The sequence below is a fragment of the Macrobrachium rosenbergii genome, chromosome 41 (assembly GCF_040412425.1).
Source record: "Macrobrachium rosenbergii isolate ZJJX-2024 chromosome 41, ASM4041242v1, whole genome shotgun sequence".
Taxonomy (NCBI): domain Eukaryota; kingdom Metazoa; phylum Arthropoda; class Malacostraca; order Decapoda; family Palaemonidae; genus Macrobrachium; species Macrobrachium rosenbergii.
In genome coordinates this window covers 11953958-11967880 of record NC_089781.1, presented here as the reverse complement: position 1 = coordinate 11967880, position 13923 = coordinate 11953958, and the positions used below count along the sequence as shown (strand labels likewise).

The window sequence follows — 13923 nt, the reverse complement described above, 5'->3', positions numbered from 1 at the left end:
ATTGTAACGTGTTAGCCTTCATGCTTGACAGTTTTCACATGAGATTTAAAAGTAACAGTATAAAAGCAATTTAACCATAAAATAAATTAAGATCTCGACAGGAATCAAGTGCGAAGTTTGGCGTAGATTGTGTTGTTAATTTCCTGATTTATTTTTATATCTGTTCCATTCTTATATTTTTTTTATTGAAATTAAACTACATTTATCATTGCATTTATTGCTAATTGCAGAACTTTCTTTTTCTGCAATTTTCATAGTTTCTTGCAAGACTTGACTGACGTCCCGTAGCTAGATTTCATAATTCATTCCTTTTTTTACAACTGAGCGTCAGTCAAATGGTCTGTTAGGTTTGCTTTCGTTTGATTATCACTAGCTTCTCAATTTGAGCCACCAAAGCATGTGTTCAGTATTTTTTGTGTTGAGAGTGACCCTTCATTATAAGACACTTATTCCAAAAGGAATCCGCCGGTCACACTGAAGTTTCAAGCCATGAGCATAAAGTTAATTTAATTGATTGTGTGCGGTTTGGACACAATGCTTGTCACTTAGCCCTAGCAGACACGCATGCCTTAAAAAGAAAGCAAACCTTAAGACTTTCTACGAGCAGTGAAGAGTGGATGGTTACTAAAAGCTCATTTTTTATCTTTTCTCCGCAGGAACACCAGCATGTTGGGTTGACAGCTTGACCCCGCCCTTTAGAAGCAAGTGGTGGGGGTTAGACACTTCTACGTGTGCAATAAGGTTCCTTTTGGAGGAGGAGGAGGAGGTCTGACCTCCTGAAGTTCTGAGTAATCAGTCGAAGAAGAAGGAGAAGAAGAGAAGGAGGAAGAATAGCAGCGGGTCATTTGCTCGTGCCCACTCACCCTCAAGATACGCCACATTGTCTTCGTCTTTGGGAATCCGAAAGCGAAACGCATCGTCCAGAGTCGTCGTTCTTCTTCGTCATTGGTTTGGAAGACTTTTTTTTCTTCTGAGGCTTTTCTTTTCCATCAAACTGCAGGTGGTGTCGACTTCGCGTTACGCCTCCCCTTCCCCCTCCATCCCTCCAATCCCTCCCCCATCCCCTTCCTCCATTCCTTCCCAGCCGTTCCACTGAGCCATGGAAGAATGGAACGATGGCTTACCAAGAGCTCTCCGAGGTTCCTCCTCCCTTTGCCGTTCTAGTGCCACATCCTCCGCCACCATCTCCTCCCACTACCGCCACTGCTTTCCTTCGCCACTTGTTAACACCGAAACAACATTGTCACTTATGACATCCTGTCGGGCGAGGTGCGAAGAAGGAGAGGAACCGAAAAGTAGCAGCACTTCCAGGAGGAGGTGGAGGAGGAGGAAGGGAGCCTTTGATGTGACCGACCAAATCATGGAAACCAACAGTGCTTGTCAAGGGAGGCTTGGTCCTCATAGTGACAATACGATTGTTAGTGAAAACGACGGTGGTGATGACTGTGATGGCAGAACTACTGTAGTGGGTCATTCCAGTGACATTATGGACAGTGGTAGGGCGCCATTCGCGTTTGCAAATACGGTGCCTTTAGTCGGGGAGCTCCTAACGAAAAATATCTCATACTGTGCCACCGAATCCGCAGCAGTCGGGTCATGCGCATACCCACCTGTATCAACTAGTTCCTTCCTCCATACATCCAACAAAATGTGGAGGACCCTCTGGAATGCTAAACACGTCCTGCTAGTCTCCTGTTTGTGTATTCTGCTGGCGAGTCCCTCTGCTTCTGCTCAGGGTAAGTGACGTCCCATTTGTTTCGCTGTCTCATGAATGAATTGATTATTGCTGACGCCAACGAGAAACCTGATGTTTGTGAATGGAGCTTAGGCTTAATTCTTCAGGCCGTGCTGGCATGCAGCCAACTTAATCTGCACCTATGGCGAAGTTATTTTCCGGCATTTGTAAGAATTTCCAGTTATGAAAAAAAGATGTTAACTGGTACAAAAATGAAGTCCAGAGCTAAATATTTCAGCTGTTTCAATATTGAAGAATTTAATGCATTATCAGAATGAAATTATTGACGCACTTCATGCACAGATTAGAATGTTAGGAAGTACGGCTCATTGTTTAGATATGACATGGTCTGACGTTGGTCACCTTACCTGCTCGAAGTATTGCAGAAAAAAGTCCTGTATTAGAACTTGTCTAATTAGCAGGTCCCTGTTAGTTTCACCTTATTCAGCAAAGCCTTTTGCCATCACTAATTCTACAGCTGTGCACTAATGAACCCTCTAGTTGTCTATCCTTAACATGTATTAACCATCTCGTTTGGAACGTATTCTTTGGTTAATCAAACTATCGTGGAGACGCTTCCTTAAAAATGGCCTTTTCTCATTTATATTATCTAATCTTTATTTTTTTTCTGTTCATAAGAATCGCAGATTTGTTCCATTTATAACCTGAACCTTTAAACTGTTGAGTAATATTAAGCTTAATAAGGCTGTAAAAATGTTATTTCATTCACTCTTGTACGATTAAGCTTACTACGACGGTAAGGATATTATTTCTCTCTCTCTCTCTCTCTCTCTCTCTCTCTCTCTCTCTCTCTCTCTCTCTCTCTCTCTCTCTCTCTCTCTCTCTATATATATATATATATATATATATATATATATATATATATATATATATATATATATATATATATAATGTATGTATGGGGAAGAGAAAGAGAGAGGTGTATTTATTACCTTCCTTAGGTACGCATACAAAAACCAGGCAAACGGTTCCTCAAACCACTACTTGAAATTCTAGGAGGAGTCTTCTACAGCCTCCGCGCAATATATTCAGTGGAACCCAAATTGTTTGTATATATCTCTCTTACCTTGGCTGAGCCACGACAAATGTTTGTTTTCATTCATCAGCCTTCATGACGCGTTTTATCTCGCTCACGATTATGGCCGGGTCGTGACTTCCTGCGTTATGACAGATGACGGCACGTGTGCGCTGCCGAGGTGCCTTACAGAAAGATTGCCCTCCTCGGGTCATATTTCACTGAAGTGGCGTCGTCGAAATTGATAATTTCTTTTTCGTGAGGAGCCTTTTATTGATTTTTCTTTTCGGCTTCAAGGTGGTTAAGAATTTTTACTTGTTCTGTTTTTTTTTTATGATTAGTATTTCCGTCAGGCTTTGTTGTTTGCTGTTATTTCCATTGATTCATTCAGATGCTTCATTTCATTCTTTCTCTTTTTCACATCCATTATTTTGACATTATATCTATGCTTACCCTCTCATTATATAATGAATTTTTTGTTGTCATTCATTATTCTGGAATGTTGAGTGGGAGGTTTATAGTATATTTACATATTTTCCTAATTATGTAATAAACAATTTCAGTGTCGTTTAGCTACCAAATATTTACGGTTATTTCACATAACTGATGTAACCAACAGTCTTTGTCATCAAATGACATTTCTTACATTAAGAGTAAAACACATTCTCTCTCTCTCTCTCTCTCTCTCTCTCTCTCTCTCTCTCTCTCTCTCTCTCTCTCTCTCTCTCTCTCTCTCAAATCCTGGTATGTACAGTAGAGGCCAAGAGAACAGCTTCAACAAAGACACTTATGTGACATTTATCAGGCCTGGCTGGTTTTGAAAATTCTTGCCAACATTCCTGATTATTGGCAACATTTCTCGTTGACGTTTATCTTTTATGATAATGGCATTACCTAATTATTGCAGTTATGTCGGACACGTCTTCAGTATTCTGGTTCAGCGTTTGGGATGCTGATTAGCATTTTAGTCCGCTCAGAAAAGTAGATAAAATTAGAGATACGTCTTCGGTTATCTGTTGTGTGCTCAAACTATTCAGTAACGGTTTTTTTTTTTTTTTTGAGACACTTAGAAGTAAAGTTACTCTATGGTAGCACTTTATGGGAAAAAAAAGAATAAATAATGTAGATTTGCATGCAGTATGTTTATAAGAATCTATTCAGTGTTCAAAATATTGCATACTTGTATGTTAATTGAAGCACCATTGAATTTTTGTTTCCATGCTTTAGTTAGTTGTAAACAAAACTAAAAAAATGTTAAAGATAAGGTCTAGGCTTTAGGTTAAAGTATCGAACCTCTGAAATATTTAGTTTGTGGATGAACCAGTGTCTTAATACCAGACCCCCAAAAATAGGCCGGTGCAAACAAAAAATTATTTATGTGACATTTTGACATTAGCATTTTCAGTCGTTTTGCTAAAAAAAATTCATATTTCGTCAGAGACTTCGGTTTTAAATGTTATTCCTAATGGTCTTTTAATTCCTTTGCTGAGTTAATTGAATGTGTTTTTTTTTTTACTGTCTGCGTCGTTGACCTACAATGTTGTGACGTTGGTTTTCTGTACGAACAAAGATAGCATGGGTCTTCACTGTAACAGGTCATGTAAGTAAATGTATCGTGACTGTGAAGTCTCTTTTGTGCGTCTAGGTTTTCTCTTTTATGGTTTGTTGCCGCGCTGTTTTAGCGTATGAATAAAGAAATTTACATTGAAACGTCATTTAAAACATAAAAATATTCAGAAATTAAGCGGTAATGTTTGAGAGTGTCGTACGTAAAAATGTAAAGCATTGTTCAGTATTTTCGTTTATCTATAGGGATTTTGCTAAACCTTGATAGTCTAACTCCAGGAGGACATATACTGTAGATAAAGAAATCGTGCTTCTGTTCTCTTTTCTGGGATGTACATTTTTGTAAGCGTCTGTAAGTTTCTGCCTGTGTAAAAAGGTAGCAAGTCTTTGTTATTCTGCCTGTGTGTGTCTATCTAAAAGGTGGAAGGGTTATATTGCCAGTAATCATGTCTTCCTGCTTCTTCCTCGCTTTCAGTAATGTCTTGGTATTGTTTCCATTCCACCCCTGGAATTTTTTTTTTTTTTTTTTTACGGAAGAAACTTTCAGATTTATATTGTTCACAAGAGAAAGGAAAGGGCTTGATTTCGAAGTAATGCGCCTCTCTCTCTCTCTCTCTCTCTCTCTCTCTCTCTCTCTCCAGCTTATTTTTTCTAATTGTGGTAATAATAGTGAATCAGTTATGATTTACTGAAATTTGGAGACTTGACTACATTTAAATACATCAGTTCCTTATTTACGGTGAGGTTTCGTAGTCGGATACACAAAAGTACTACAGCAGAAGAGTTCGCCTGTATCCATTATCAATTTTATATAAGCTACGATAATACGTTTATACGGGATCTCCGTATTCCCGCTATGAGCACTTATATGCATACTTTGTACATTGTTTTAAGTTCCCTCTTATAGAGGGAGGGAGTTAAAGAATGGCGGAAGAATGGCTGTTAACAAGATAATGGAGTTTATTGTGGCCGACCGATAATTTGGTGAAATGATCGTCCACTGTACTTTATTATAACAATAAATTCTTTCCTGGGTTATGTCAGAAATAGATTGTGGATTATGTAGTTCCTTATTTCCCTGATGGGAGACGGCATACCTTGAACAATCTAGTATCGAGAAAACGCGTTCAGAAGGCATCATTGCTTTGTAATGCTTCTTTGTGCAAGGTCCCTATACGTATGTACGTTATGTAAGCTCATTGCTTACCGTTTATTTATGGTGATATGCCAGTACATTCCACAATGCTTTTGTTCTGTGAAACGAGACCCGTCATTGATTGATATTATGACGCCATCTTTTATTAAATCAAGCAAACAAGCAAAAAGTTTTACCTCGTCAATCACATACCCCATTTTCTGTTAGGACTCCGTGAGTCATCCACACTCGTGCCAGACCAGTCCTTGTAGCTCTTCTTTTGGGCCATTTCAACCGTCATCTTCACCTGATATTATTCTGAACGCAATATATTATTCTGAACTCATTTATTAATTAATTGTGTCCTTGGTTTAACAGTACGTGTTCAGTGGTTATGGATACGTAATATTCAGTGTTAAGAGTGGTTTCTTGTCCTGTTCAGTGTTTCAGTGTTCAGAGTGGTTTCTTGTTCCTTTGATTAGATCGATTTCGCCGGTTTGTCTTCTTTTGAAATTAAGAAAGAAATGTGAATTAATGTCAAATTCGTTTTGACAACAACATTAACATGAAATATTTTTGGTAACCTACGATTATTTGTTCGAATTTTATTTTATAGAAGTTGAGCGTTATATTTTTCTTCGGTGCCTGTGTTTAGACGTGTTAACGCTCATAAATGCCTGTAGATACATGCAGATTTATATTTATATATATATATATATATATATATATATATATATATATATATATATATATATATATATATATATATATATATATATATATATATATATATATATATATATATATATATATATATATATATATATATGTGTGTGTGTGTGTTTTATGTATTTATGATCAGTAATGTTGAAAGCATTTCAAACTTTGGGTTAATAGGAGAGAAATAACACGACTGAGTACTTTGGAAACGTGAATCGTCCTTAATAGGCAGTGCCTCTTAGACTAATCAGTTTATCGCATGGCCCCCTAGCATGCTTTTGCTTAATTTCCTATCGATCTCTTTCTGTATCTTAGGTTTCCATTTCACCTTTCTTAATTAAGCAACTTCACTTATTACACATTAGTCATTTGCTGATGCGAAAGAAGATGTCATTTTAATCTGACCTTGGCCAGTAGCCGAGTCGCAGCATTTGCATGCAATTGGACTATACGAATCGTACCAGACTGGATTAGGATTTGAAGGGAATGGAATTGGGAAGGCAACGTGATGGCGGGGGTGGGGTTGAGGGTTGGGGAGCGACGGCTGGCATATCTAGAGTTGGGGGAGTGGCCTGGGATTCCTACTTTGGGAGGTGGATGAGGGCGGTTCCTTATAAGTAAATAAACGAATTGGAGGTCAGGGTCGTTTCACGTCAAATCTATATTAGTCGTGTCGTAACCTAGTATGGCTTATCTCCCGGCTGTTGCGTCACTGTGTATACCTTGGCTTTAGTTTTAGAGTTGTTGCCACAATTTGTCTTTGTAAAAACAAACCGTCAGTCTTTGAACAAAGCAAATTTTATTGTCGTTCACTTAAGCAAGTAAAACTTTCATTTTCCATTCTCTGGTATTACTTCGGATGTTCCCATAAACATGCGATTTTTTATATATATATTTCCATATCCTTTAAAAAAAATCAACAAATTCTGTATAATATGCAGTTCATATTTTGTTTATTATATTTCTTCTGTGGTCTGTTTTATCACAGTTTGAGTTATAATGCTGTCTTTACACAAAACATTAAATTTTCAAGCCCGCTCTATATTAACTTTCTTCGATTCTTACGGAGATTATCTCTTAATAGATGCCCTTGCGACGATATTATTATTAACATCCAATACAGATCGGAGGGAAGAAGGCTTGTCTAATAAGGAGTAGCAAAAACAAGACACCACCAGACTTTTTCGGTTTATCACGATGTCCAGAAACACACACAGTCCAGCAATAATAGAAAGAAAGCTGTACGATCGTAAGATTTTATGTTGACACATTTTTCAAGCAAGAAAAGGTCAGGAACGTGACCGCGAACTCGAAAGGTTTGAAACTTTTTTCAGTGACATTATTTTTTATTATTATTATTATTATTATTATTATTATTATTATTATTATTTGCAGAGTTAATAACTCCGGATTTGTTTTTCCATTTTAAGACATGCCAATAAAATTATTATTATTATTATTATTATTATTATTATTATTATTATTATTATTATTATTATTATTATAAAAGTAAATAGCTTTGGCTCGTTCTTTTGTGCTTTTGTTATTCAGAAGGAATGATAATGAGCATGACACTTGGGACAAAAGACAAAACCCCCAAATTATTTATAGGCCTATGGATTGTTATTGTCCTTCGGCGGGACGCAGGGGCTTTTAGCTACGACGTCGGCCGCCTCTTATTAAGAACTACCGTCTCATCTGATACGTCTGTCACCGCCGCCCGTCGACCGTGTCCCCTCTCTCTCTCTCTCTCTCTCTCTCTCTCTCTCTCTCTCTCTCTCTCTCTCTCTCTCAGTAGATAAAATAACTACCATTGCTATATAATGGGTCTCTCTCTCTCTCTCTCTCTCTCTCTCTCTCTCTCTCTCTCTCTCTCTCTCTCTCTCTCTCAGTAGATCAAATAACTACCAATGCTATCTCTCTCTCTCTCTCTCTCTCTCTCTCTCTCTCTCTCTCTCTCTCTCTCTCTCTCTCAAGTAGATCGAATAACTACCATTGCTACATAAATAATGGTCTCTCTCTCTCTCTCTCTCTCTCTCTCTCTCTCTCTCTCTCTCTCTCTCTCTCTCTCTCTCTCAAAGTAGATCAAATAACTACCAATGCTACATAATGGTCTCTCTCTCTCTCTCTCTCTCTCTCTCTCTCTCTCTCTCTCTCTCTCTCTCTCTCTCTCTCTCTAGGTTTCCTTAGGGGAGAGGATGTGTCTGATGGTGTTATTAGAAAGGACAGAACCCCCTCTCTCTCTCTCTCTCTCTCTCTCTCTCTCTCTCTCTCTCTCTCTCTCTCTCTCTCTCTCTCTCTTAAGGTAATTCAAATAACCACCCATTGCTACATAATGGGACATCGTCTTCGAGAGCCGTTCGCTAAGTATACATTAATATTTTTTTCAGTCTTTCAATTACTGCTCTTCGTATCAAGTATTTCAGGATAATATCACCTTGACACTTGGGTAATTGTCCAAATTAAACCTTAGTCCTGGATTTTTTTTTTTTAATGAGGTTAGGCTTATACGTTGACAGTCCTGGAGATTTGGTAGGCCTGAGTTCAGAAAGACCGCCGCACTACCCAGGCTAACCATTAGGTTTCCTTAGGGGAGACGATGGGTCTGATGGTGTTATTAGAAAGGACAGGACCCTTCTACCCTTCTCTCTCTCTCTCTCTCTCTCTCTCTCTCTCTCTCTCTCTCTCTCTCTCTCTCAGACATTAGCTTGTATGATCATACCACCTATAGATATATATAAAATATATATATATTCGTCTTTAGTTGATCACATATATCAATTTATATATATATATATATATATATATATATATATATATATATATATATATATATATATATATATATATATATATATATATATATATATATATATATATATATATATATATATATATATATATATATATATAAATCTTTACTCTTGATGTAAATTAATTACGTTTTATAATTCTACCTGTATTTTTTTGCAGTTTGCTTTCCACTTAGTTCTCTCTTTGAGAGTGTAATTTTAAAGGCTTTGTATTATGTAAAGACTGACTCGCACCGTTGTTATTCACTCATTTATTAAAAGGCTGGGAAATTTGGCAGTTATTAATAGGCATATTTGCTGTAATGTCATATAATCTTTATTTCTTAAAATTAGCTATGTTTATTTTTCTTTGTGATACGTCTGCAATCCAAATTTGTTTTAATGTTTTTTACTCTTAGAATTTCATGATTCAGTTTGATACACGCTAGACCACGTGAAATGCACGCACAGCACTAATGCTGATAGCAAGGGCCAGAGAATAGCATAGCACCTTTTGTGTCATTGTCAAAACTTATCATTTAAATGTTTTTGAATTCGTGAGTCAGTAGTTCGTGTATCGTCTTTAATTACGGATATATGTAGTGGTTATAGGTACAAGGGTAGTGTTTTTATGGTGGTTAATGGATGAGGTGAAAGGAAATTTCAAAATCTGGACTTAACTTTTTGGAAAAGTGACCATCTTCGGAAATTTTATATTTTTCTCACTGCTTTATTTTCATATTTTATATCCTTTGTACTGTTTACATTGATTTATTTCATTGTTTTCTTTTTCCTCTGGTATTTTCATGTTCCCATTCTGGATCCACGAGTTACTAATTTTTACGTTATTTTCTCTCTCTTTTATCTCTTGGTTTCATTTCGTATTCTGTCTTACCTTGTTTTCATCCTTCACTTCCATCTCGTCTGTTCGTCACTCTTTCTGCATGTGCCGTATCCTTTTTAATTCCTCTTCCTTCCTGTCTCTCCTTTCTTTCGTAAGGGGTGCGTATTTTCCTCCTCCTGATATACATTCGCCTTCTCCTTCTCCTTCTTCTTCTTCTTCTTCTTCTTCTTCTTCTTCTTCTTCTTCTTGTTCCGTCGCATGCCTTCGAACAATTAGGCTGACCGCGAGGCCATACTGCTACTGTGCAATTTATCCTTTTAATGTAATATCTAAAAGAGCGTAATAGATTTGAGAGATATGAAGGCTCCGGTCTGCCTTCGCTCTACGCTGAGCTGACATGATCCCAGTTGGTGGGTGATTTTACTTCCCTGTTTAAGAATTACTTTGAACTCGATACGCGGAGAAGGAAGATTTTCCTTTTGTTTGTTGGGTGTTTTCTTCCATTATAATGTTTTTTTTTCTCGTTATCACAACTCCACACTCAGTATGGAGTTGTTATTGTTATATTTTAGTCTTTTTCTCTGTATTTTCTGTACGCTGATTCTAAATATAAATTCCAAACTGCCACTTACCTAACTGCAGTGACCTCCTTCTCAAAAGCCAAAAATTATAATAATAATGATGAATAACTTATATGTATATATGCCTGGCATAAACTTTACATATATTCCACCTCTTCACCAGAACTACGAGATCACTTTCATCCAAACTTGGTACAAAATATCCTTATGTAAAGGAAATTTATTGGAAATTGTCAAGAAATAGTGTAAATGGGGCGGTGTGGAACTTTCAAATCTTCTCCAGACCCACTAGGCCAGAAATACAAAAAAAGAAAAAAGTGTTAGAAGCCTTTCTGAAGTGTGGAAGGGTCCGCGATAGAAATCCAAAGTTGTACTTAGGAACATGCAGGGAATATCTTGTGGATATTTTTCTCAAGGACAACAAGGCAACAGTTTGTCAAATTAATGCGCAATCATCATCCACTTGCGGTGTAGATTCAAGTTTGCTCACACCATGACATCAGGGTCTAGGGTGGGGCCAAAATGAGTTCAAGTTTTGTTACGAATATATGAGGAAAATCTTGATCATGTAATTTCAAGTACAACAAGGTAGCTCAGGTGAGCAATATATCCCATAGGCCTCATTTTCTTATTATTTTATTATTACTGTTATTGATGCATTAGTGTTAGTAGCAGTTAAGTATAATAATATAGTGCTAGTAGCTCTATAATAATATGGAGCTAGTACCAACAGTTATGTATAATAATAAAGCGCTAGTAGCAGTTATATATAATAATAGTATAATAATGTAGTGGTAATAGCTGTTATGTATAATATTATTGCTCATATCATTGCTGATTTTCTCGATGTAGCAGCAGTATTAATAGTAAGAGAAATGTTCATTATTATCTTTACTGTTATTGTTGCTAAGAAAAAGTCAAAACTCAAAAGCCAACGCTGTGTTTTTTCTACAATTTTTCCTCCTGGGAGCGCCTTCCTCGCATGTCTCTGGTAAACGTCGGCAATTCCGCGAAAAAGGGTTTTGTTGTTATTCCAGCTTGACGCTAACGTGCCTGAGTCATATTTCCTCATGTTTACGACCTTTTCTGCCAGAGTTTAACGCACAGACCTCCGAATAAGTTGCTCTTAATCGGCGCAGGAGAAAGAAAACCCCCTTTTTATTATTATTCGTTCCTGGAAGGGTTTAGGAGATCGAGACTCATTTGTCTCGTCGTATGAAATAGTAAAGATCTATATATATCACTGACTGTATCCATTAGGTCTCTTACTTGAGTCTTTTCTCGTTCCCGAAACTTTATATCCTTTCTGTTACTCTGTTGGGTTCTCGGGCCTCATTGTAACCCATTATCACCCATACAAGTTTTAAGGGAATACTGGCAACAGTCGTAGGTTAAGTATACCTTAGTAGTCAGATGTGAATGTCGGTGAGTCACCGTGAGACCTGGTAAGCCAAAAGTGAATGAAGGAGTGAAAGTCTTTCTTTAAAGATTTTAAAACTCGTGGTCGAATACTTGCACTGGTTCTTGTTAGTTAAGGATGAAGCAAAACTTCTTACACGGCATAGTTTAGAAAAATTATAATTTGAAATGCAGTAATATTCAGGAATTAACTAAAATAGAATTTATTCAAAAATAAATTTACCATTTTATGCGTATCTAATTCATTAAGCTCTCCTCACAGTTTGTAGCACATCCCATTGTGTATTCGAAGGCAAACACTGCTGGCGCGGAAACGTCTGTTTACGCATGCGCGAAAGCATACATGATTACAATTAAGGTTTTTGTTTATGCACGACTTGAGCTTGCTTTGTCATCGCTTCCTTCTCCCTTCTTCCCCATCGTCATATCTCTGCTACTGCATTACTCCTTATTTCACTTTTAGTCTAATTTGTTTCTCTCCCCCAAAAGTAATCTTCTTTACCAATTAGCCCACGTGTCTCTTTCTCTCATGTTTTGTTTTGACGATCTTTAGCTTTTATTGACGGGCTTTACTCGTTTAAATTTATTCTATATATGTGTTTTCGTTCATTTTTTTCGAGTGCATTATTATTTGTATTGTTTTATGTACATATTAATTTGAATACAGATATTTTTTCGTCTTTTCAAGTACCAATTCTCTCTCTCTCTCTCTCTCTCTCTCTCTCTCTCTCTCTCTCTCTCTCTCTCTCTCATCCTTTTCCATTTATTCCTCTAAAGCCCTTCTCCCCCATCCCCTCAGGCGACACTGTAATTAACAGTTAACGCACCCGGTAATGGTCATTGATTATAACCTCGCATGACCTGCGCTCGTACATACTCATAGACACGTGCGCATGTATGTAAGGGGCACCGTTTATTGGCTGGGCACCTCCTGCTAATATATTAGGGGGAGGGAAGAACGGAGACGAGTAAAATAAGATAGTGATTATGATTGCTCGTACTGTAGTGCAGTTTTTCCCTGAGTTATATAACCTTGTTTATTTCGTGAGATAGCTCTCCCCCCCAAAGGGTTCAGGCCCCAGCATTGTGTGTGTGTGTGTATTCGTTTGTTTTGATTTTGTTCAGGTTTGTTGTTTACCCATCCTGTCATAGTTCATTTATTCAGTGGCATTAACATTCGAATTATATATTTTAAAAAATGTATTAAGAAATTAGGCATGTCAGATGATGGATGAAGGTAAGCAATAATTAGGTCTGTATATTTTTCATGCGGGCAAAATCGTGTATAATATATTTATAGTAGATAATATACTGTGAAAATGAGCAGACCCATATGGCATGAATAATTGCTAGCCCAAGGAATGTTTGTGTGCAGTACCGTATTGTATTTCAAAGTATTCTAAAACAGTTCTTATAAGAACTTGTGAAATCGACTTACTTTTTGCAGTGATTACTTGAATAAAATTAAGGATCAGAAAGTAATTTTAATTGTCAAAAGTTTTTTCAGCTAAAATAATTATTTATCGTATAGTCTGGTGTCACTAAAAGTTAAATATCCATTCAAGAATTTTGTTATTCTTTGTAGTTTTGTTACTGAAAATTATTTTTTTTAGTTAGAATTGTAACAGGTTTAATTTTTCTTGGCAAACCTAATATTTTTCATTGTCTTATTTTCACGCTCCTACGATTTAACATTTTCCTTCTGGTTTTTATTTGTATTTTTATCATTTCATATATTATTGAATGTCCTTCATTTATTCCAACTGAAGGGCATAATTACCGCGTTACAGATACGAGTATGTACAAAAGGTTGAGAAATTTCTCGATAAGAATGCTCGTATTTCAGTCCCTTGATAACCAATCTTACGCAGTTTCAAGGAACAACAGTTTCCGTAAAGGTAACGTTGTTATTATTCCCTCAAGGTTAATGAGCTAACAGGCCAGTGCCGTGCCTACTGATGCCATGACTGTGACATTTAAGCCCAGGTATGTGGTTGCTCATTAACCGTATTCTAACCTTTGCAATTTGGGTCAGGGAATGGGGAGAGAGAAAGAGTTCTATTTAGCGGTTTCATGTAAAACTGGCGTCACAGAT

General features: G+C 36.9%; 1 protein-coding gene across 4 annotated transcripts in view; it reads left to right on the top strand.

Moving 5' to 3' along the window:
• Cad96Cb (protocadherin Fat 4-like Cad96Ca) overlaps positions 1–13923 on the top strand; it is a 372880-nt gene that overhangs the window by 294221 nt on the left and 64736 nt on the right. For all 4 annotated transcript variants that reach the window (XM_067083989.1, XM_067083991.1, XM_067083990.1 and 1 more), the window contains one exon: positions 657–1736. In XM_067083989.1, coding sequence (XP_066940090.1) covers positions 1100–1736 — 637 coding nt within the window. In that variant the 5' untranslated portion in view covers positions 657–1099. The remainder of the gene's footprint in view (positions 1–656; positions 1737–13923) is intronic.